Raw genomic sequence first — 24,413 nt, forward strand, 5'->3', positions numbered from 1 at the left:
TCAGTTTCCATGGATATACAGGGTCGATTCTCTTCATCTCTTCAATTTATCTAAGAGTTAGAGGTTTTGAATGCCCACACCAGCTGGAAGAATTAAATTCTCCTCGTCCAGAAAACACTGGCTGTGTGTATGTAGTGTCCCCACGAGAAAAGCACTTAACCCCTGACTGCTGCAGCAGACCTTCCAAGTGACCACCAGTAGATGCAGTACGAGGCATTGCAGATCATTTGGAAGAGCGAACATTAATAGAGCAAAGCATATTATCATTGAAAAGGTACACGGCGCTCAGGTGACCTTCCCTGGAGAGTAAAGGTTAGAAAATAAGACTCCAGGCTTATGGGTGAGTAGGATGTGAAGATGAATATAAACTTTGTCCCGGATCCCTGTATCTGTAACCCACTTGTGCCTCAAGATCCAACCAACCTTATCAGCAGCAAATCTACATGGATTTGCATACAAATGAAGGCTGGCTCGCCACTGACCTAGTTGGGTCTAGACAGGATGCTAACCCTTCCTGACAGGTTTTCCCTGAGCGCTGACTGGCCAGACTCTACCTCTGCAGCACCGGTAAAACACAAAAGGAGCAACAGTGCTACTGCATTACTGTATGTACAACTAATGAAAATCTATACTAGCATATTTCTGTTGAATGTATAGCTTCCTTATACTCTTATCATCACATTTTGCTTTGTGTGTACATGTCAGTTTATTACACAACTGCTTCATGCAAACTTCAAGCATCTAAATAATTCAAATGTTATTGTATTGTTTGCATTTTAAGAAACTTATAATCTCTCAACTGTTCACCTTAGAAAGAAAAGAGTAATGGTCATGACGTGCACACAAAGTAACAGAAATATAAATATCCAGTTGTGTGACACAAATCTGTCAAAGATAACTGATGTCTTTCTGAATATGTGAGTGATTATTGTGGAGTATAGTCTTTTTACTATGTTGTCAGGGGTTTGGTTTATTTAACGAAGATGAGCACATTTGTGTTGCTATGTCATTTTAATTCCACAATCTTTTAATCTGTCTTTACAGTTAGAATTTTATGCTAAGAATGACCTTTGATAAATTAAATTAATAATGACTAATAAGGTCACATGTATAAGAGTTAAAAATGAGCAGTTTGGTTGTTAAACATACAGGACGACTATATGAATATCCCATTTGTTTACTTTAAAATGTCATATATGCCAATTTCACCACATTAAATAAACTCTGTTTGTTGTAAAGTTGTAGGAAAATGTGTCGGGCTCAGTCTTAGTTGAGTTTAGTGATAGATATAAGGACTCACTTTAATACATTTAACGCATTACTGCTGATCTTGGCTTTTGTCTGAATAAAATGCACCATGTATCATCACAGATAATTACCTCAAGACAAGCCAGGAAAACTTATTTTTACTTATTACATTTAATGCCAAGGAGGCAATGCTGCTTATTTTATGTTGTTACCAAGATTATAGCCAAGTTACAAATGGTCAGTCTGATAGGCTATTCACCACTGTATGAAAAGGTTTCTATGTTTTGAATACACCATGGTGGCATTTGAGATTATCATTCTCAAACACGTTTTTATTTATGTCTTCTGGGGCCTAAGATGGTAAATAATATATCCAGTATCTCTAGGATTTAATGTTTAGGAGATCATTTTGCTCGTCAGCGTTTTCCCGAATGGAAGAATGGAATTTTGCGATTTTCCCACTCTGGGACCCGTTTTCATAAACTACAGTTTGAGGGCTCCCAAAAGGCTGTTTCCATGTGGATAAAATGCTAATACAATAATAATAAAAAAAAACTTAAGCGGATTCACATGGACTAATTTTCCCGTGGACAACCTCCAAGTATCCCTGAACCCGATTTCTTTGGTCTCACTCTTAATTCCCTACATTTGCTTCAAATGGTTCAAATTGCAGCTGCTTGTATCATTATAGGCACTCCTTACACAGAATATATTACTCCTGTTCATCAGCAACTCACCACACCATCTGCTCGCTTAACTACCATGGCGTGCAGAGGCTTCAGTCGCACTGACATTTGCCCCCTTGCCCCTAGAGTTTTCTACCACATAACACTCAAACACTAAATCTATCTCCTCCTTCAAAACTTGTCTCAAAAAGCACATTTTAAACTAACTTTCATGGTCAAATTTTGTCTATTTTTATGGTGAATTTTGATACCATTTTATTTTTATTAACTGATTACTGCTTTGTTTTGTTCTATGACGCAGATGTATTGCTAATTGAACATAGCTCTCACCTTTACTCATAGATGTATAATATATTTAATGAGAGTATATTTATGTACAATGCCTTTTAATTGTGTGAATAATATATAAGCTTATAGTATTTCATATTTGGCTGCCACCGCTACTGACAACCTATGAAAACCAACTGTACAGCGTAAAATGCTGTATATTAACAATGTTATACAATTGGAAAAAGGACAATAGAATTTTTTACATATTTTACAGTCTTTCATTTTCCTATGCAAATTATATCTTAGCTACAATTTAACAACATTTTAGCCTCTCCTTAGTATCAAATTTGAAGCATGATAACAACATTTTTTTTACTGAATTATTCAGAAGCATTTGAATGATAAATTTTGTTCCGTCTCTCTAAAAGGATCCAGGTTTAAATATCAGCTGTACGACTGAATCTTTCATTGCAAACAAATGGTCAACGTCTTGGCTCTGACCTGATAAAATTCGTCATTTACATACTGTGAATGCAAAACTGTTTTCCACTTAGAAAATTGGAAGAAAACACTAATGACTGTCCTGTAATGGCTGTGCATACATCCTGTATATTGAGTTGGAAGGGTTCATGGTGATGTCTGAGTCAGGCACTGTCAATCATATATCGTGTAGAGCCAACATGAAATGCCAAGCTAATTCCTACAGAGCCTTGCCAGACAACGGAGAGGAAAAAAACTCTAATGGCCGGCTTCATGGGAATATGCACAAATTATAAAATGTTTAGACCACATTTCATGATTAGCTTCCCATGTATGAATGTCAATCAGAAAGAGTAGTAACATAATCCGGTGCTGATTTGATCAAACTGCAAGTATCTGGCAACTCACTCCATCAATCCCAGACTAACCTTGCAGATCTTATACAGTGAATCCTGTCCATCTCCATCAGAATCCTTGAAGTAGTCATGTGCAGGGAAAGTGCGGTGGATGTCCCGTGTGATGACTCCTTCCTGGGCTGAGTCCTGTGAAACACATAGATTACACTAAATATAAAAACGTGACAAACTTCAGTACATTAATTGATTTTTGGTGTCTTCTTATTCCGGTACATTGTTTCTACTTGCATTACTGAGATACAGTGTGTGTGTGTGTGTGTGTGTGTGTGTGTTAAAATTTGTCACATTCCTGCTGCAGCAGCACTCCCCAGGCCTCAGTCACGGTCTGTGCCATCTAATCCTGAACCAGTGCAGTGTACATATAAATACACACATAAAAATGTGGTTACTTGTTTTCCTTCTCAAACAGAAAACACACATATATACACAGGCAATTTACCATTACCCCTCTCGCTTTCTATTCTCACACAAACAACAAGTCGCACGCTAGTGCGCGCACACACACACGCTCGCGTACTGTAAACAGTGCCGAGGAAAAGACTGGCAGCACAGCGTTTCCCAACAACTCACTGCAAGCCGCAGATAAACCAACCCTGAGCCTGACTGACCTTGATGTGTGTTTGTGTGGATCAGAGACAAAGAGCAAGACTGTGTGCACAGGAGAAAGAGAGAGTGAGGAATGTCATCTTGCAGTTTTTTCCCCTCTCCTCATTCCTTGACAATAGAGAGATGAGGTGGGTATTTAAGTAAAAGTGTGTCAGAGAGAAAAAAAAGAAACGGCAGGATTATCATGCTCATATAATGAAAGAGCAGGAGGTTAATAAAGTAATGACTACTAAGATAGCGTTGCAAACGCCAGACTGCATCTCAATTTCATTTGAGATTGAGTGTCCACAAAGGGTCTGGTCACCTCCCACTTCCAAGAGGCATGACCAATGGGCAAAGATTAAAATGCCACTGTAGGCAACTGGATTGACCAATGATCCAGATGACATATGCAGAGCGACGTAAAGCGTGTCAACCAACGTGCTTGTTTTAGTTTTCAAGGAGCGATGGCTATCTAGTAATGACATCTAACGACTGTGGCCCGGGGTAGCTCCGCAGAGCAATTTGCTTAAAATGGAACCAACAGTGTAAGACATCTGCTCCTTGGTGGGCGCCATGTACACATGTATACATAATGTTAACAAAAGCATCTTTTGGATGGTCATGTTAAGCATGGCAGGTGGAAAAAACACACTTTGGTTTCCTTTTTACTCGCCAGATGTGTCTGCAGAGAAAAAAGCAAATCACTGGCTTGTCTGGGTGTGACTATGGACTCCCACTGGAAGGAATGTCTTAATGGTCAGTGTGCACGTGAGAAATAACAAACAGGAAACAAAACATGTTTCAGTGTGATATGTAACTAATGTTTTTAATGTTTTTAATAACCTTTGTAAAATTTGGTGGAAACATAAATGCAAAGTCAAAGCTCAAACATCTTTAACTTCATATCTTTGCATGACTTTAAATTTACTTTAACGCCATAGCTTGGCTTTCAGTAGTTTCTTGGCGTTTATAGTGCTAAAATTGAATTAATCTGCAACAATATTTTCCTCTGCCAAAGCAGGTCATGTTCTTGGCAGCATCCTACTGTTTGTCTGTCTGTGAGCAGCCATACTCAAGAAGTAAAGGATGGACTTACGGCCTACGGAGGAAATTATTAGATTTTGGTGGCGATCCATTTATGCATCCATATTTTTCAAATGTGAGATATGGGGGAGTGTGAGCAACCCTGGTGGATGTTTGCACTCTTAGTAATTTTTCTGGCAATACTACTTCTTATTAACAAAAAAAAGTCTGGTACAAGATTCTCTCAGTTTGGACAAGAAATCTGAAAACATCCCGTGGGGTTTGGGGGATTTTCAGTTTCTGCAATTAGATTAGATTAATCTAAAACAATCCTAATCTAACTTGAAAACAAAAACAGTGCATTTGTTGTTAGTTCATTAATGTTACATGGTCATCGGTGTAACCTGCATGTTCTTTTGCTGTAAATGTCTTAACGTTATTCTAAGTTGACAATGGGTAAGTAAATAAATGTAGCTTGGTTCATATGACACATGCACATACATGCACACCGCGCACACACGCCACACACACACACACACACACACACACACACGCACACACACACACACACACACACACACACACACACACACACACACACACACACACACACACAAGATTGATAGAAGCTGCTGGCATAACAGTGTGTAATGCTTTAATGAGATTTGTAGTGTGGAGGTGTTGTGTGCTTCTGCGTATTATGTGTTGGAAATGGAACTAACAGTTTTACAATGAAAAAAAAAAGATGCCACTCTTCAGGAATGAGGGCCATGTTGACGGAATTCTACTTTCATGTGTCCAAAATGTGACATAAATGGCTGGATACATTTCAAATTGGGTCATTTTTTTTTCCAATTTGATGGAAGATTAAACATAGGGTTAAATTGGCTACAATTATTCATACAGGATAGCAGTATATTTCCATTAAGTCAGTGTCTGTGTCAACGTACATATGCATACACAGTTAATCACCAGAAAATAACCAGCAATTCATTTTCTGACTGATTAATTGTATAAGTAACTTTTTAGGCTAAATTGTCCGACAGCTTATTTGTGAAAATTGCTGTTTTACTGTTTGTGTGTTTGTTTACTTGCAACCATAAGCTAAATATCTGGATTTTAAACCGGTTAGACCAAAAATATTTGACCATTGCGGTCTTTGACGTTTTAATAATTCTCTTGTGAACATAAAGCATGTGTACTTGTAATTATCAATTCTAGCATTGCTTACATTAAATCCAGTACTAAAGACTGAAGTTTGGAATAACATTTTGAGTGGGGTGAGCAGATGTTTTGCAGAGAAAGCAGCAAAAAGCCACAGCATTTCTTTTATTCATTATTTAACAAGTCAAAACTTTGCTTTTGAAATAATTATGGACTCATGATTAATGTATTACTTTTTATGAGCTGCTTCATCAATTAAAAACAAATTAGTGTGACGATAATTACCATGGCAACATCAGCACAGACCACTCAGAATCCGGTTGACAATGGAAGTTGTAAACACTTTGATTTAATAAACCATGCATGCCTCTAATAATTAACAACCACATTACTCAAAAAACCCAGCAAAAATTGTTAAATTAATAGTAGTCTGTCCCCTCTTCTTCTTAATCCTTTCTTCTTTCTTGTCTAAAAGCATTTCTATAGCTTCTCTTAATTTTCGCTCTGCATATTTCATTCTCCCAACTAATTTATTCTTCTTCTCAATCATCTCCTCCCCTTTCTATTTCCATGATCTCCCCTCTTTCCAATTCATCTTTTACTGAACAATGCCTTTTTCTATTTTCTCCATTTTGTTCAGTAATGTAGCCCTCTATATGCTATTTTTAATTCCCTCCTCTCCATCCCCTTCCGTTTCTGTTTCTTCCCTTGTTCTACCTCTACTGTGCCCTAAATATTTGCCTTGTTTTTTTTTTTATTATTATTTTTAAAGCAAACATAAAAATATATTTAAGCTCCTTGGTCTCAGTATGCAGGCTAACACGACCAGGTTGTTTTTGTTCTGTGTGATGAGTCATATTTCATGCACCAAAATATTATTCTCTTCCTGTTTAACAAAAATCTTACAAGAGTTCTGAAAGGACAAGAATGAATACAGTGCACACACACCATAGAATAGTGAGAATAGTTAATGGTATTTCTAATTTATTTTTAGGCAAACATAAAATTAGTAAGTTGTTGCACTGGGTTGTGTGTGTTCTCTCTTGTTCTGTGTGCATGTGTGTATGTGTTGAAGCTCGACAGGTCTTTGATCTTAGCAGGAGGCTGAGGTGCTCAGGAGAAACTGCAGCCTCATCAGCAACATCAGTTCTCTCTCTCACAGCGCTCCAGTAAACCTTTACTAAAAACACAAATCCCAGACTAACTATGCACCTTCCAGGCTCTAGGTCAGTGGCACAGCTCTAAAACTGGCTATAAAGGTTTGTGCTACTTGTTTGTGCACTTAAAATATAGTTTAACTAATCAAGACAAAGCTAGTAATGCCTGCAAGGAGAACAACAGCATTAATGGGTCTCTTCCTTGTGAATCATATGGATATATACTTTTCTAACAGTCTCTTTGAGCTTGATGTGGCAAACTCAACAGTGCCTGCCCTTACTGCCATGAGTTCGTCAGAGAGCCCCCACACTGTGAAACAGCTTAGTTCATCATCTCTTCATTGTAAGCTCAAGTAGGAGATGGATGTTTGTCACTGAAAGCCTGAAGCAGTAAGCTGAACATTGCGAGCACCACCTGCATCATCCAAAAGATTTTCATCTTGAACATTTTTCCACTGCCACCATAGGTAAATGAATGGAAACAGACAGATGGATTTAGGAGGCTGAACATGTGTGTTTCCACTTTCAGGAAGAGGGGGAGTGGGGGGGAGAGAGACAGGATGTGTGGCTGCATCAGGGAGGTGGCATCTTATCTAAAGTAAAAGTATTCCACACTCTTTTTTATTCCAACTGTACTAAAAAAGTGTGTTGACTTAAGGCCCTGGTATACTTCCACGCAAATGCAACACATGTTGAAGTGCACGTCACATATCGCAGACCCTGGTATACTCGCACATCAGGGTCCTGTAGTATCCAACTTCACCATCGGGTGGCGGTACAAGTCTAGACGCAGGGAAATAGACGCATTCCTACCAAAGAAGAAGAGAACAATGCAACAGCTCCCTTGGACACGTCCGGCTCAAAGAGGAGAGGCCCCATCGGACAGATACACAACCAACTAAACTGACGATCATAAAGCCAGCACATCTGTTAGCTTCTCCTGTGGAATGACGACACAAGAGAGCCCCGTTAGACGTGTGTAAAATGGGGCAATATACACATATTTATGACAGCATCAACCATAGTCTGTATATACATACAGTGCATGCACACAAATGTACAATGCCAAGTGCAGAAAGTGGTCTAGTGGAACTAAGCATATCTCACCTTTTATTCAGTCAGAACACTAATCTGTCGGATGAAAGTATAGAATATTACACAATAAAAATACTGGCCCATAAACACACTCATCTGTGCAGAAATGATATACATCAATACAGACTCAGTACATTGTGACATTGAATATAGATTATATCTATATTATAGGAGATTATAGCAACACTATACAGAGACAGTGAGTATACTTGTATTTGTTGCCTCTTCAGGACGTATTCTGGCACAAACACTGACCTTGTTAGAACCCATAGTCCTCATAGAGACCAAAATCTGGTCCTAGCAAGGCAGATTCTCATTTCTGTGGATCTGGTTAATTTTTGGACGAAGATTTGAATAGTAGTTAAATTAGCTTAATGCAATGTCCTAAGAAGAATCGCTGTACAAACATCTATGTGTGTGTGTGTGTGGGTGTGTATTCTTGAGTGTACCTGTCAGATTTATCCCCTGGTGGCTTTTAAACTAACTGACTGAGGGCAGTAAACACAACGGGAAAGGAGATGGAAGCAATGAAAGAAAGAGTGGGGGAGGAAAAGGTAAGGATGGGAGAGAGAGAGACAGAGGGAGATTATTACAGATAACAGACGGAGAGAGAGAGACAGATTGAGACAGAAGTTAAAAAAGAGAGAGATAAAGAGAGGGCAGAAAGATGTGTACACAGAGGGGAATGAGAGGCTTCCTCTAATTGTAGCCTGGGGGCTTGTTGGGTAGACGGTCCATTACTCAGACCTTTCCAACAGGTAACCTACTTAACACGTGCAGCTAAAAATAAAATCTGCTGATGTGTCCAACTTGTCCAAACCTGCACGCCACCTCCGCGCCCATCTACATTCAATAGTATTTAATTTACAGAAGTCAAGAGGTTTTTCTGCTGCAGGGGAACAGTCTGGAGACGCAACAAACCAATCAGTAATGTAGGAATCGGCCTGTTGTGTTTCCATATATGGTTTGATGAGCATGTTCTTATTTGTATAAATGCAAAATTAATGAGGATTTTAAAGTAATGGGGGGGCAGTCTAATATTTCAATATTTCATTATTTTGTCAAGTTGAAAAATGTATATTGTCAGTGTAAATATGTATTAGTCAATACACAAATTATTGATTAGTGGGGACTACCTTATTTGATGATAAAAACATATATACTGACCATTGCAGCACTAAACAGATGGACTATGAAGAGAAGACTGGCCACACACAGGCAAACATAAATACATACAATTCTGAAAAGATGCATGAATTGCTCAAAGCAGACATTTAATTGTATAAAAATGTCCAAGCTGTTTACAGTTCAAGCCACGACATATAAGAGGGAACAGACTTCAATGGCTGAAACTAAACTGCTTTGGCTGCAATTCTGGTCAGGGAAAGTAGTAAAAGGGCAGATGTTTAATAGGGGATATTTTAAATGTTAATCTCTGCCTTGGGAACTGTGCCTTCATTTATATTGGGCTGGAAGGCAACACAAGCGAACACCTGTCATTTTATGATAAAAACTATTCCTTCAGGAGTGGGTACAGCTGAGCTGACACTGGAGTTGTTCCATGTCAAGTGTGTTCCTGCAGCTAACAGTTTCACTCCTCTGTCCACTTGGTGTTTGCCTTCCAGGCTATTAGGCTTTGTTAGCTGTCTCCATAGGGAAGAAAGATAAAACCCAGAGAGCTTTGGGACCACTGGTCACTCACCAGAGGCAAGCTGACATTGATGACCAGTGACCTTGCTTAAGTCTAGTCATACTGTCCCAACACTAGACTCCAGAGTATCAGGTGGACAGGTCAGGTTTTTCCAGTGAAAGAATATCGCGCTCTAACTAAAATGGATCTACAACTACAGTGTGGTACAGTATCAGGACTCAGCAAGTCTGTCACAGTCTTGAGCAGACCATTTTACTTCCAAGGCACCAAACAGAAGAAAATAATGTGCAATACTGACCTGTTTTAAAATTTCTGTCATGCAAGGGAAACAATCAGTGTACAGGCAGTGCAGTTAAAAATACTCACAATGGGGTACATGCACACAAAAACTCTTTTTAAACACTTGGATGAATCTGGTAGATGATGGTAGCTCATAACTAGAGGTAGACGACCGGTCACCTCTAAACACAGGTTAAGAGTAAATATGTGTTTAAAAGAGAGTTTTCTGCATGTAAATTCAGAAAGATTCAGAAAAATTATACCAACGCCTCTGAGTGCTTCTCAGCACAAGGTCAATATGTTGGCGTATTTTGCTTTAGAAGCATGAGTCAGTCTGTCCATCAACAGCAATGAATCCTGTCAAAATGCCCTTGAGCAGCATAATGAACCACCTACCTGCTTTGACATTCTCACTCTCTCTAGATTTAAGTGATAGATACATGTTTTAAAAGTGAAAATAAAAATGTAGAATCTTGAGAGCAGCTCCATTCTGGCAAAAGCGGCGAGCTATTCAGTTACTCTTCTCTGCTGACTGTTAACTGTAACTCCAGGGTGTGGTTGGGGCCCAAGGCTGCTGGCCGGTGAACCCCTCGACACAGAGGCAGCCAGGATTTGCTAAACCATTAAGACAAGAACGAATTATGCCAGGTTCAGGCAGCTGAAGGCACAGAGTGCACTTAGTCCTGAGGTGATGGCTCAGCCAACCACTGGTTTAACACTAGCAGAAGACACACTGCTGGGTGCAAAGTCAAACCGTATGTACAAAACTTTCAGAGGGATCACTGCTGGATGGCACAAACATCACTTTTGTAACTACTTCAGCAATGGTCACTTGTAGTGAAACAGAGATCTATGGATAAAACAACTCAGTTAAAAATAAAGAAAATAAAAATGTATTATGGAGATACCAAATGACTACACCACAGTAAACATAATGTCTAATCCTATTATATTCTAAGTACACAGTGCAAGTGGGAATAAGCATGGCAGCGAATTTTCCTACTACAGCATCTCAGCATTGTCAATATGAATAATAACTCAGAAATCAAGAATAACTCTGGACAACCACACATGGCCCTTAATTAAAAAGGTTTGGAACCAGCTGAAATTATTTATCTAGAATGTTCTCAACAATGGGGGAAGTGTGTGAGAGAGAGTCATTTTTTATTCAGTTGAAATTTATAAGATTTCTTTCCTATATATGTTGTCAGGATTGGGAGAAAAAAAAAAAAAAGCAAACAGCATCGTGTCATGACAACATTAAAAGGTAATGACATTTTCATAGAGTGGATTAACAGCTCCCAGCCGCAGATTTCACAGCAGGTTTTACTGTAAGACACAATAACAATCACAAAGCTCATGAAAGAAATCAATACAATGCTGTTTATGTGTTACTCATCTCCATACACTGTCAAAAGTAGTTATTGATCTGTTTCCCAGTCAATGGGCTCAGAGGAGTTTCTCAGTGATGGATCAACTGAGCAAATTCAAAGCACTTCATTGTCAATGTCTCAGAAACAAGAAAACAGAAGCGAGCAATGTACCATCTGAGCCTGGCATCAACATGAGTGAGGGGTGGTGTATTTATGAGCCATGCTGGAGAAAAGAGGCCCCGATGAACCAACAGCAGGGTGTGTTGAAGAGCACGTCTGTTACAGATCTGCACCCTGGAGCTCCTCCAGGTGAGATTCTACAAGAAGCCACATTGATTGTTTTGCTATGGACATCAATAAGACATAAAAAAGCAGGGGTTCAGTTAACACTGAGGTGCTGAAACAAAGCTTCAGAAGATTCTATGAGAATATAGATAATAGGCAAGATATGAAAAGATGTGTGACACAAGGAGCGAGGAAGAGAGACATGCATTATTAAATGACTGACAGCCAGAATATTAGAGAGCCTCTTCATCAGTTGGATAGATTAAGAGGGTCAGTATTAAACATGACAACTGACTGCCTTTTGATCACAAACATGACAACATATACCTAAAGACAAAGAAGAAAGGAATAATGTGATGAATAGGAGTCTCTGATCAAAGCTTATACACACCTCCTGCTATAGTGTCGCTGCCGAGTTGAAGTAAAACTGCCCAATACATTAGGTCTCCCTTTGTTGACCAGCAAAACTGCATTGCTATGAAGACGGGTGCTATGAGAGGAAATGTGCACTCTGCAAATCTTTCCTTGTGAAGGTTAAAATAAAATGCTTTTCAGGCAATTTAAAGGTCTGCCATCAATTTCCACTGAGGCACCTTCTGACTTCCTTAAAAAATAATGGTTCCACTGTGCTGACTGAGGTACTGAGGTACTATGAGCAACAGTACAGTTTATTTTAATTGCTTGTAGGTAAACTCATTTATTCACATGAGCTATGAGATTTTGGGGCTGAAATAAAAATAGATATTTTTTATTATTTGAACAAACTGCTCTAGTATTTCAACCTTTGCCACTGATCTCTAACATTTGTGTTTGCTAGCTTGACTTATTGTATGTTATGAACACAATGTTATAATTAAAGACATATTTTTCACTCCTGCCCCACTGCCAAAGAAAAATCCAAGACAAAACACTATACGTGAATTTATCTATTTATTATATCCATACTATATCAGCATCAAACAGATGTTTAACACTACAAAGAAATAACAATTTTAACGGGGAACCATTGAATTTCCCAGGGACCCATACAAATCACCACCTGTGGGTCCTGAAACTCAATAAAACCTATCAGCATCACTGAATACCTCAGTTTTATGAGTAGTGATGACCAAGATTTTTTAAAACATATTTTCTTAAGATCCCAACAAATGCTAATCCTTAAAGTATGTTAATCCTCTACTCATAACACCACACCTGGCTCGATCATAAACTCCTAATATCGCTTCATTTCAGTGGGACACTGTGCGGTAATCTATTGGTGTGATATTCAGAGGACGGAAGCTCAGTAATTAAAAACCAGCTCCCCCTGAGGCCTTTGTCCTTGGCTGCTGGCGAGGAAGTTTCTGGAGTGTTCCCTGGAGGTTTGTGAGTGCGGGGGGGTACAACAGCTGGCCCACTTGGCAGATTGCAAATTCATCTGACTCTGTATCGCCGCTGTGGCATTTTAATGGTCTGGCTGGTTTTGCATTTCAATTTGTAGAGTTGGAACTGCAGACACAGCATTAGACAGAGAGCAAAAAGGCAAAAACACTAATTTGCTTTCAGTGGAATTGGTGACAAGCACAGTGGTCGGTGAAAGACGTGACATGACAAAACTCTAGTCACACAAGTGACAAAGCCCTTACTTGGAGTAGAGCTTTAGGCAAAGCCTTATTTTACTTCTTTTTAAAATGAAGGAAATACATACAAAACTAAATTCAGAAAAAGATGGCAGTCATTTGTTTTATAGTAGTTTAGTGCATATACCTTATATTGCATATTGGGGAAAGCACTTGCATTCCAACGTTGTTATGGAAGTTAGGCTCCAGTGAGACCTCATTCAACCCAAACATTTCAAAGTTGTTGTCTGAACCCAGCTGATTCAGATCAGGCACAATGAAAATCATGCTGCAGTGCCCCATAAGCATTTTCTTGGGTGCTTTGAGTTTTCAGCCATACTCTAACCTGCTTGCAGATGCTTTTGTTTGCTTCTGTCTGTCTTCTGAACACGAAACAAATCACTTCCTGTTTGCATTGCAGGAATAATATGGGCCAACATGAGATCTAACTACTGTTATACTGAGAAAACAGAAAGGTGTGTGGAGCTGATAGCATATGTTTATAAATATGTATACATATATACATATATATGTATATACATATATACACATATATATATATATACATATATATTCATATTCATCACTGGGTGAACTCATTTGACTCTGGTTTAAATGGCATTTGCTAAAATTCAGAAGTTATGCACAACATTTAATATAATTTGTTGAGTCTGCATGTGTTGTAACCAAGTCCGTTTCTAAGCATGGATGGCATGGGTTCATGCATGCTCTGACCCTGTCATGATGGCAAGTTCTGACCCTACCATCTGTGTGCCAATGAAACATCTGATTCATCAGACCAGACTATGTTCCCAGTGTAGCCTGACTAGCCACTAGAAAATCAACATGTAATTTTTCTTCTCATTCTGATGTTTAATTGCATGAATAATCAGGAGTATGAGAGTTCATCATATGGCTCCAGATGAGAGAATAATCTAAAACTGTCTTGATTATCTTAATATAAACATTATCTATGTTTTTGGTGGTGGTTTTAGTCATGACTTAATCAACTCTTTTTGACTGCAGGACAGACTTGCAGAGTCACTGGGGTGGTTAAAATATCAATAGTGTAAATGGTGATATAAAAGTTTAAAATTAAGTTTAATACTGCACATTACTGTCTGTAACAACACACATCCAGTGACAACTAGGTTAACACCTGTCAGCTTTGAGGCTGCAAGCTCATGTTTTCAAAGACTAAGGCCATGCAAGATGTATGAAGGAGTGCTGCTGGTGTGTGGGTGTACGAGTGAGCCCTCCTTATGCCTTCAAAGGCTTTTGAGTGGGTGTTGCAAGGCTCCACCATTAACACAAATGGTAGAGCCTTGCAGCTCCCACTGAGGCAGGAACTGGCTTCCCCTCCAATTATGACTTCCCTACCTCAGAAGAGGGTCAGGTGGTTCTTTCTCAATCAGGACGGAAAGAGGAGGAGGAGTGGCAGGATGGAAAGGGAAAGAGGAAGTGAGTTGAGTTTTGCCATTTGTGGAAATAAAAGGGAATTCCTGATATGGTGCCTGCTATGAATATTGAGCAGGCCTGGACCGGCATGCTGCACTTGATTTGGCTGAATGATTGTAAGTGGATCCAGGGCTAAATACAGACTACTCCTGAAAGTGTTTGCTTGTATCAAATTCAAACATGCTGGTTCAACACAAAGATAGGGACTAGATAGGGATAGATTGTGTATTAATCGTTGACAATGAGCATTTTTCACAACACTGTGCATAAATAGCAACTGGTATGATGATTTCAGAGCTTCCCTCCTCTGCTGACAGTTTCACGTGCTAACTGTATGGTAATATTTGCTGATAAATAAAATAGTGACGTTAGAAGTTATATATAACTTCTTAATAGTAGTATTTGTTGTACAAATGCCAATTTAAGACCAAGAACAAAGATCAGGTTCAATAATTAGGATACTGTTCACTCCATGAGAGGACATGATGGTGTGCATGAGCTCCTAAATGCAGTAAGGGGAAGGAAGGAAGGCATTTTACTTCTCAAACTGATCGGACAACAGCTGGCTAAGCACAAATTAAAGAGGCCAAAATTTACAAATCAAGTTTATCATTATTTTTTTTTCCCAATTTGTTAAATACTTGTACTGCTGGTATCTGGAGCAACCCTCAGGAGGAAGATATTTCAACATAAACTGAATCATTAGGAAAATTACACTTTTTGGTTTTCACTCTGACAAAATGGCTGTGAAACTACAGGGCCTTGTTACTGCAGACCGTTTCTCTCTCTTTTATTCTGACTTAAACGTTCTATAAGCTATTTAAATAGAAACCAAAATTAAAGCTAATTTCTTTCATCATGAGATTTTACATTATTCATGCACAGAAAAATGCATTTTTCTTCATTAATTCCTACAGATTCACTACAGTTCAATTCCTACACATTCACTAAAAATGTCTTAACGGCAAACAACCTTGTTTCAGGACACCAGAACAAGTTCCTAGCCCAGGTGTAGGAACTCAAATAGGCTCCAGTGGTGACAAATTGAGTTACACTGCTTGTGAATGAAAGCTGGCTAAAGGGTAACAGTCACTTCAAAGCTCCAGTGTATGACTACTGTCACCAGAACACTGTACACACATTTCACAAACGTAACCACAAAAAGTTGGATGTAGACTATTTTTTAGCTTTATTGGGTTGGCAGCAACAGCAAATCCATAGCCTCTGACAAATTTCAAAATAAAAAAATAGATACTGTGTCATTTAACACTCTCTGCTTCCTAATCAAAACATTAGCAGCCTAGTTGATTGAACACAAATGGGTGTGCCATACCTTTGTCAGATTTTTTTTGGGCTGTACAGCAGATCAAAAACAGATACACACACGAGTATACTCATATACAGTATATTGTGTAAAGGTATAAACATAATTTAATAAATAAACACATGTACTGTACTGACCTGTAATTAAACTCTTTACTACTCCCTCTGAAATAAAATTCCCTATCATTGCACTTCAAAGTAGGACAACTTTGTTGAACAGTTTTGATTCTCTAACACATCAGTTTGGTCAGTGTAGTACAGACACATAAACAACATTTTTCTTTTTTTTTATAAATATCCATTCAATGGTTCTTGCATTTTTGAGACCCTGTGCTAAGACATGTACCACACAAAACCTGCTACAATTAACACCAAACTAAAGACGGAATATTTTTTGCAATTTGTGACCAATGTGATCTCCACTGTAATGGAATATTTAAACTTTTACATTAACTGAGCTATTTTACTGTAAGCAACTATAGAATTTAGTCTTCTCTGATATTTATATGTTGTTATAATTGTATGTCACCAAACGCGCTAATTGAGATCCTTTAAATTGCAGCTACCGCCTCACTGCACTCTACTTCAAAAGGAGGACAAAACCACAAGCTGTTTAAATAATAACTATAAATGCAATATTTTACATGGCTATATGGTGTGTTTTCCTAGTGTAATTCTTCTTATATGACAGGTCATGAGAGTAAAAAAGGGAATTCACAAGACTGAGGTAAATTAATGATTGACCCGTTGTTGGTCAAAGTGGAAAACCCTCTGAACTATTCAGTCAGTGAAAATGAATTTAAATGACAATGTTCATATTCACAAGATATTTTCATGGTGATGGAAAAATGTTTTTAAAAAGTGCAGCATGTCCATGGAAAATAAATTACTTCAACACTTTTGTTCACTTTCCTACAAAATACATCTTTAGGCACATATACAGAAAAATCTGTACTGCATTAAAGCTGCATGAAGCAATGTTTTGATTCAAACCCTGAATCAAATAAATCCTAATTACAGTATGTTAAAGGATGACAAATGCTAATCTTTCTGAGAATCAACACCCGTTTCAGCAGGCTTTATGTAATAGCTGCTTCGACCACACTCTTTTGGTTATCCGAGTTGTCTGAACCAAGAAAAACCAAAACAATGACTTGGGCAGCCACTCACAGCATGTGACCATTTCATGTTGACTATATAAAATCTCATGCAAAACTACAAAGAGATAATAAACAAGTGGCTGGTGAAGAAAGTAGAGTATGTGAATAACCCGGTTCTGTTGGCTTAAATGTTTACTTACATTCACAAAGGTGGCCAGACAGACTCTTCTGAAATGCCCATGTACTGTAGCTCTGTTTCTTTTCGGTGTTAAAGATCATCACTTAATGCAGCTTTAAAATGACTCGCACTGGGTATGTTGGTAAGCAGCATTGAATGAAACAACAGTTACAATATCAAGGGACCGGGTGAGGATCACATGGTTTCTAGCATGGACAAATACACAACAAGCAAGGCCTAAATCACACATGACCAACAATACTGTGTGAGCAAAGAGAGAAATCATTGGCTATAGTACGTGGCTGTATTCGTATTAAAAGAATTACAATTTGACATTGATCCAATGATCAGGGAATGTACAAGGTAAACTGACTGGAATGACTATAGTACTGTGCTGGAGCAAAGAATGAGGATCATAGCCTAAAGCAGTTCATCTGCTTGTTGTCTATCAGATTGGGAAACAGTCTGCAAGCTTAAAAAAAGAACAATAAACTTCTTTTAGCAAAAAAAAGCTTGAAACATTTTCACAAAGGACATCCATACTTTGCCCTTCATTATTTTGTATGGATACAAACATCATGACAAGAGATTATATTTCATGAGACCAGCTACAAATCCAATTGTTCAATTGTCAGTTGTTACTAATAACAACTTCCACAAATGCTGAGGGTGATGTCCAACTAGGCTCAGTAAATTTTCATGTCAATAATTAAACTGGCGAGCTAAGGACAAATTGGCTAAATTAGTAACATAGAACATTGTCCAGCCTGTAGTTCAACAAACCAATACAAGATAAGCTAGTGATAGCCTTAAACATTTATCACAACTAAGCATGTAATTTCAGATCAGTTACGTTTCAACCTCACAGCAACCTCCAGACAGATCGGGTCACATTAACCCGAGCCCCTGTAAACTGCTGCTAGGAAATAAAACCCACCATCATCATCTTTACAAAAACAAATAAGGGTGTCAGTGATGAAAAGCACCTAAATTAGTCTCTAGGTCAGCAAAGAAACTTCTTATCATTGACCTGTATATGACACAGGGAAGATTACAAATTAAAACAATTGAATAAATAATAATATAGTTACAGTATTTTGGTTTTGATTAGATTTGACCAATTATGTGTTCCCTATTGTAGTACACATGGCTGTCCACATACAGGAAAGACAAATGTAATATTCAATTACTGGTTGAAAATGGCTGTCATGAGCACTTGTGAATCAAACTGCTAGCAGAACACTCATAAAACAGCCATATCAGGAATTGCATGCCAGTTGTGGGCTTTGATAAACCATTTTATACTGGGGGATCCTTGGAGAAAAACACTGTGTTGGGTGGTCTTTTGCTAAGCGCATCAGTTCACTGCCCTCAACACTAACGTCTTTGTATAGAGTTCAATGCGCTGCCCTTCGTACAGAGGCCTTAGTCTCAAACCAGGCTAATTCAAATACATACTAAATCTGAATGCACGAAATAAGGTGCATTTGTTTTGGGAAGGGTGCACCACCTAATTCACAACTAACAATAATCAGTATATTTACATTGGTAAACAATAGAAGCAGCAAGTCATTTGTAGAAAATCTGATACTGGTCACACTAGTGCAGTCTGCAGGGTGTTAAAATATTATGAGTTCACTACAACTACAGTTGAGATTTATAAATCCCTCCAGTGTGCCTATGAAGTTTAATACTGGTATTTAATGTTAAAGATGGCTGTACACTGTTAGATTATGTGGTATATTTTGTAGATGGTCTGAGTAACAGCTTTATCCAGTTTCACCCAACTGTCATACTGACGAATCCATCACTATCTATAAAGGCTGCAGATCTGACAGTACATCATGTCAATTTTTCTTGGCTCTATCTTCTGCTCACCGACTGTCATTGTGTGCACAAACACAACACAAAATACAAAAAGCAGAAAAGACTGCTTGCTTTTCTATAGAAAACAGTCAAGGCCATACAACACCTGTTATTTATCAACAACATAATGGCTGTTAACACATTGCTTTGTGCATTTATATGGTTAATACAAACATTTTCTATTTCCCCCCCTCTTTTCTCCTTTTAACAGTTTTGTGAGCTCAAGTATGCAAGTTATTTTGTATCTGCTAATGACAGTCATAAAAAGTTAGGAGTCATCCAGTGGCAGGTCAAACAAATTTACAAAGACTAAAATATAACAGGCCGGTAAAAGGAGGTCACATTTAATGTCAAAGGAAATACTTTTGCTAATCTTTTACAATTTACATGTTTGCCCTCTCATTAGGTCTGACACTCAGTCATGTCACATAACACTGAGCGAAAGCCATCACACATTGCCAAACTCCCATCAACTCTCTGTTTAGACACTACAACCATCAACTTGGAAATGCTATGATGCAATAAACTGAGGTTTAGTGTGACCAAGTTAAAGTCACAGGTGCCAGTGAGCTAACAGGCTGTTACAGAGAGTGTCCATTTGGTTAGGCCCTTCCACCTTTACTAAAAGTTAATACGCTGTTAAGCTCGTTAAGATTCACATTTCCCATTCATTGATTCCAGGAGTTCAATATCCTGCAGAATTACTTCAAATGGAGCATGAATTTGCCCTCTTTCTTGGTTTAGGCTCCACAAAATCCCTGTCATCCGCTGCACAGTGGCTGAAGGAGCAGATTGTTTGCGAGAGCCTACGCATGCCCAGCCTGAACACACTGTTAGAAAGACTGTAGATAACACAGTTGCAAAAGCTGTTGCTAATGGCTAGCCAGGTGGTAATGAAAGAAAGTGCAGGGCTATCCAGCACATGGGAGCTCTCTAGCAGAAAGTAGATTATGTAGGGGAGCCAAAGCATGTAAAAAACACTGGTGATGCGGAAGAGCACCATCGCATAACGACGATCTGGTCCATGCCCCCCCTGATGTCCACTGCTGCCTCCCCCATCACCAGCCTCCATCTCCTGGCTTGGGAAACGTGCCCTCCGTTCACTGATCTCCCTGTTGTGCTGCTGGCAAATGCGAAATATATGGTAATAGGTAAAACACACCACAAGTGCAGCAGGTGCATAGAGCAGGCACACTACAAAGCCTGTAAATAGGGCAGAGGTCGGCCACGAGTGAGCGCACCACTCAAAAATGTCCCCATGATATCCTGGCTTGCCCCATCCAAAGAAAGACGGCAAGAAAACCAGGCTAGAGTAGACACATATAAGGGTGATGCAGCCTCGCAACCGGCATGGCGTCACCAACTGGTTGTAAGATAGTGGTTTAGTAATGGCCAAATAGCGGTCCACACTGATACAGGCCAAGCACGCCATTGAAACACTCTTCAGTACAGAGATAACATAACTGAAAACTTGACAAGTGATGGGCTCCTGGACACCTGCTGGGTAGTGGAGCAGAGACAGGGTGGGCACCAGGCAACTAAGACCCACCAGCAGATCAGCGTAGGCCATGGTCTGGATGAAGTAGCTGGTGGTGTAATGATGTAGTAGGGGGGCACAGTGGAACACAAAGATCACTGTCAGGTTCCCTGCAATGATGAGTGCTGTCAGAAGTACAATGACAGCAGTCTCCAGGACACAAGTCTCTAGGCCTTCATTCAGCCCCCAGCCCAGGGGACAGGAGTGGTTGGAGGGTCTTCCAGGGAAGAAGTCTCCATGGCTGCTGTTGGCAATGAGCACCGGGTCCGTTGTCAATTCAGACTGGTTCATTGTTCTGGGTGCTGTCCAGGTGGGTCAGGTTTGTGTTGTGCCACCCATAAGGCAGCTGGCCTGAAACTGGAGAACTGTCTGCCCCCTCCCGTTCTTTATTGGGCATCTGCAACCACTCTCAGTTAACACAGCTCAATACCATGTCTTGTACATTCAGTCTCTCTCGCCTTACTTTCACATAGCTGGGTCTCAATCAAATGCACACCGACTTGAGGGAAATCAATACCAGCTCTAGGAGAGGAAGACAACCCGTTCAGTTCTTCTGCTCCAATCACTCATTGTTAGTGAAAGTAGTGGGTGGGTAACAATCAGAAGTAGAGAGGACAAAAAACTGTATTCCATTGGTACACCTAAGCCAGGATAGTGGTAGCATTGTGGCCGGTATCTCTCCAAAAGGCAAGTTCCCCTGCTGCTTTTCCTGCCAGTCAGTGGTTTCATCTTCCAAGTTTAATGAGGGCTGCCATTGGGAGAGTGGAAGCATGAAGTATAGAAGATGCAAAGAACGGAATAGATCACATGGCAGTTACTGTATGCAGCAAATTGCTTTTCAAAAGATACACTTCAGGGGAGAAAAAAGTTTCTTGGGCATCTGTCTTGGTGTATAATTACATTTAACTTTGTGAATAAAACCTTCAATACAACCCAAAGTTTCACTGTGCCATGGGTGCTAGTATGTTTAATATATTACAGCAGGCTTCCCTTATTTTGGTGGTCTTCGGGTCAGTGTCTGGAGTTCATGAGTGCCCAGCTATTGTCTGAATCAAAACACAGACACAGGCTATAAAAACAAGGGGATCTCCACAGGAGATAATGTCACAGCTCTCTCAACACACATGGTGCTGGGGGGGATAATGCATTTAATTGAATGCATTGTGTACCAGGGCAGAATGAGGTAACTACATAAAAAATGTCTGAATGGGTTCAGCCATTTAAGTGATGTAAAGTTTAAATCCAAATGTGCAAACTTGCCTCTCAGTGTTCTGGAATACAATTTGCAAACAATAAACAAATAAAAGCCCTGTCGCCGATAAAAGCGTTGAATGTCAGGCAGATGAGAGGACTCTCCAAGAGCAATGATGAGAGGCCAGCTGAATAACTCAGCGCTCCACTCACTTTGGCTCCTCAGCAATCCTGTGGCAGACACTTGCAAAGAGAGATGAGGGGATCAGTCGGCAATTCGTTCATTTATTCTATAAACTTATTGCTGTGACATTCTGAGGCATTCGCAGGGAGAGGTTCAGCAATTTCTTTGACAGTGTCTAATGCAACCAAAGATTTTGTAAGTTGCATTAGGTCTGTCCAGTACGAGCTCTTTTTGTTTGTTTTTTGTAGAGGTAACGGATTATACAGTAGCCTTTCTCCTCAGTATGTCTCGCAGCATGAACAAAACACAGGGTGCGCAACAAAAAAGGGAACCCACTCTGGCAGCATAAAGAAAAGAAGAAGTCTCAGCAGGAGTCCCAGTCTGAAGCACTGTCCTCTGCAAAGGTCCCCTTTAGATTCCGTTAAACAGGACAAAATGTTAATCATAAATAAATCCTTGGATCCTGGTATACAAAAGGAGATGAATTCAATGCATCTGTCAAAAGCTGCAAGCAAAAAGCAAGAAAAAAAAGATGACTGCGCTGATGGAAATGGCTAAAATCTGCAGCGAGGGAAGCAAAGGGACGAAGACTCCCTCAGCCCTGGTGCAGTGAGAAGGAGAGATGCTGTGACTGGCTTACACTTCCCTTCCTCCCTCCCTCTGCCTCTCTCTCTCTCCACACACACACACTGAAAACCCTCCCTTTTTCACTCTCTTCCTCCCTCAGACTCTCACTCATTGTCCCGCCTCTTCTCCTCCCAGCTGCACCTGAGGCTCCCTGACACATTATTCTGTCTCACACACTGGCTCTTTCCCAGAGGTAAATTTGGATGCATTTCCTATTTACATATTACTTATCTCTAAGTCTATTTTCTATTAACTAAATTCCCCCTCCCATACTGACCATCCTCCTGCATCTTACTTGGAACATATCCCATTTTCACCCTCCCTTCCCTAAACATCTACCTAAACCAGTAGATGGATACAACTGTACATATATAATAACAATATTTCATGGCAGTAATACCCTCTTCATTTGTGGAAGACAGTGTTCATGCTCAGCCCCAGCTTACCAATTTTCAACACATTACTACTTAAGAGTAAATATGTTCTCTTTCTAATCCAGTCAGGCTCCAGGTAAAGCAACGTTGCTAAGCAGTAGGACAGTTAGAAAAACTGGGGAACATGATGTCAGGGCAGGAGGAAAGTCGGTTTTTGAATCACCTGAGTCTTTTAGACTATGTGGTTGGATTAAAGGCAGATGGACAATGGCTACTTCAGACAAGAGCAGTGCACTCAGGAAAACTGGGGGTTTTACAGTTTATAGATTCTATACAGGATATGATTAAACTTTGAGGGTTAAACAATATCTTGAGCACAATGCAACCTTTCATAATTTGATTATGAAAGGTAGCTTTCAATGCAGAGCGATGGCTTTAATTGTCATGGAGACAGGATATTCTTCTGCACCAGTGTTGGTTTACTTGGTCTAACAGAGAATTAGTGGAAAACGAGAGGAACGCTAAAAATAAAAACAGGGGCAATGAATACTATAAAAGTTCTGCTGTTACTACAGAGGAGGCCAGTCAATGAAGCTCTCTCACACGTTGGAGGTGGACACTGATGAAAAACACGACCAGAAGGCCACTATTAATAATTCATGCTGCTCCAAAACAAAGACAGCAGGGTCATTTGGAAACAAAGGTGGAGGCTGATTCACCTTTCACTGCTTCCCAGGCATCCCACCCTCATTCACACCAGGCACCTGCTAATTCTAGTTTGAACAACAGTGTGTTCATATAAGTAGAACATTCCCATCCAACTATTAGATGTTGAACACATCCAGGGCAACTTCCAATACATTAAGGTAGGTGGAGTCAATTGTTTAATTCAAATACATTTTACGGAAACACAGCACATGTGATAACCTGATGTCAGTTCTCGTGTTTTGTTACTTGGTTTGTTGTTGAACAACTACCACCTGCTTTTGTTTTAGTCAGTAGACATAATTTCAGCGCATCCATGGCTACCAAGTGAACAGATACTGATATTGTCTACTCAGCTACAAACTGATGTGACACATTGCATAAAGTCATGGTATTCTTGATACTTTGGGCAATTAATGCACAATTTCATTAAGTTGCCCACATTAAGTTGAGTTTGTGTTTTTTCACTTATAGTGTATATTTTACAGTGTTACTGCAAAAGTAATAGGAAAGTGTCCACTACCAGCAGTCTATGATGATGAGTTTATTTTGGCAAG

At 39.5% G+C, this 24,413-nt stretch overlaps 1 protein-coding gene and 1 long non-coding RNA gene across 2 annotated transcripts in view; both read right to left on the reverse strand.

Annotated features, from left to right (window-relative positions):
• Positions 1–3,097: 3,097 nt before the first annotated feature.
• LOC122772569 overlaps positions 3,098–24,413 on the reverse strand; it is a 34,986-nt gene continuing 13,670 nt past the window's right edge. Inside the window, exon 4 of the long non-coding RNA XR_006360785.1 lies at positions 3,098–3,226. This is a non-coding gene — a long non-coding RNA (uncharacterized LOC122772569). The remainder of the gene's footprint in view (positions 3,227–24,413) is intronic.
• On the reverse strand, positions 15,937–23,655 carry gpr52 (G protein-coupled receptor 52). The gene has a single exon (XM_044030730.1). It carries the CDS (start codon positions 21,064–21,066, stop codon positions 19,945–19,947), a length of 1,122 nt encoding a protein of 373 aa, XP_043886665.1. The 5' UTR covers positions 21,067–23,655; the 3' UTR covers positions 15,937–19,944.

The sequence above is a fragment of the Solea senegalensis genome, linkage group LG7, assembly GCF_019176455.1.
Source record: "Solea senegalensis isolate Sse05_10M linkage group LG7, IFAPA_SoseM_1, whole genome shotgun sequence".
NCBI classification, from domain to species: Eukaryota; Metazoa; Chordata; class Actinopteri; order Pleuronectiformes; family Soleidae; genus Solea; species Solea senegalensis.

Excerpts from the sequence above, each read along its gene's own strand:
- gpr52 (XM_044030730.1), bottom strand. The coding sequence starts at position 21,066 with ATGAACCAGTCTGAATTGACAACGGACCCGGTGCTCATTGCCAACAGC.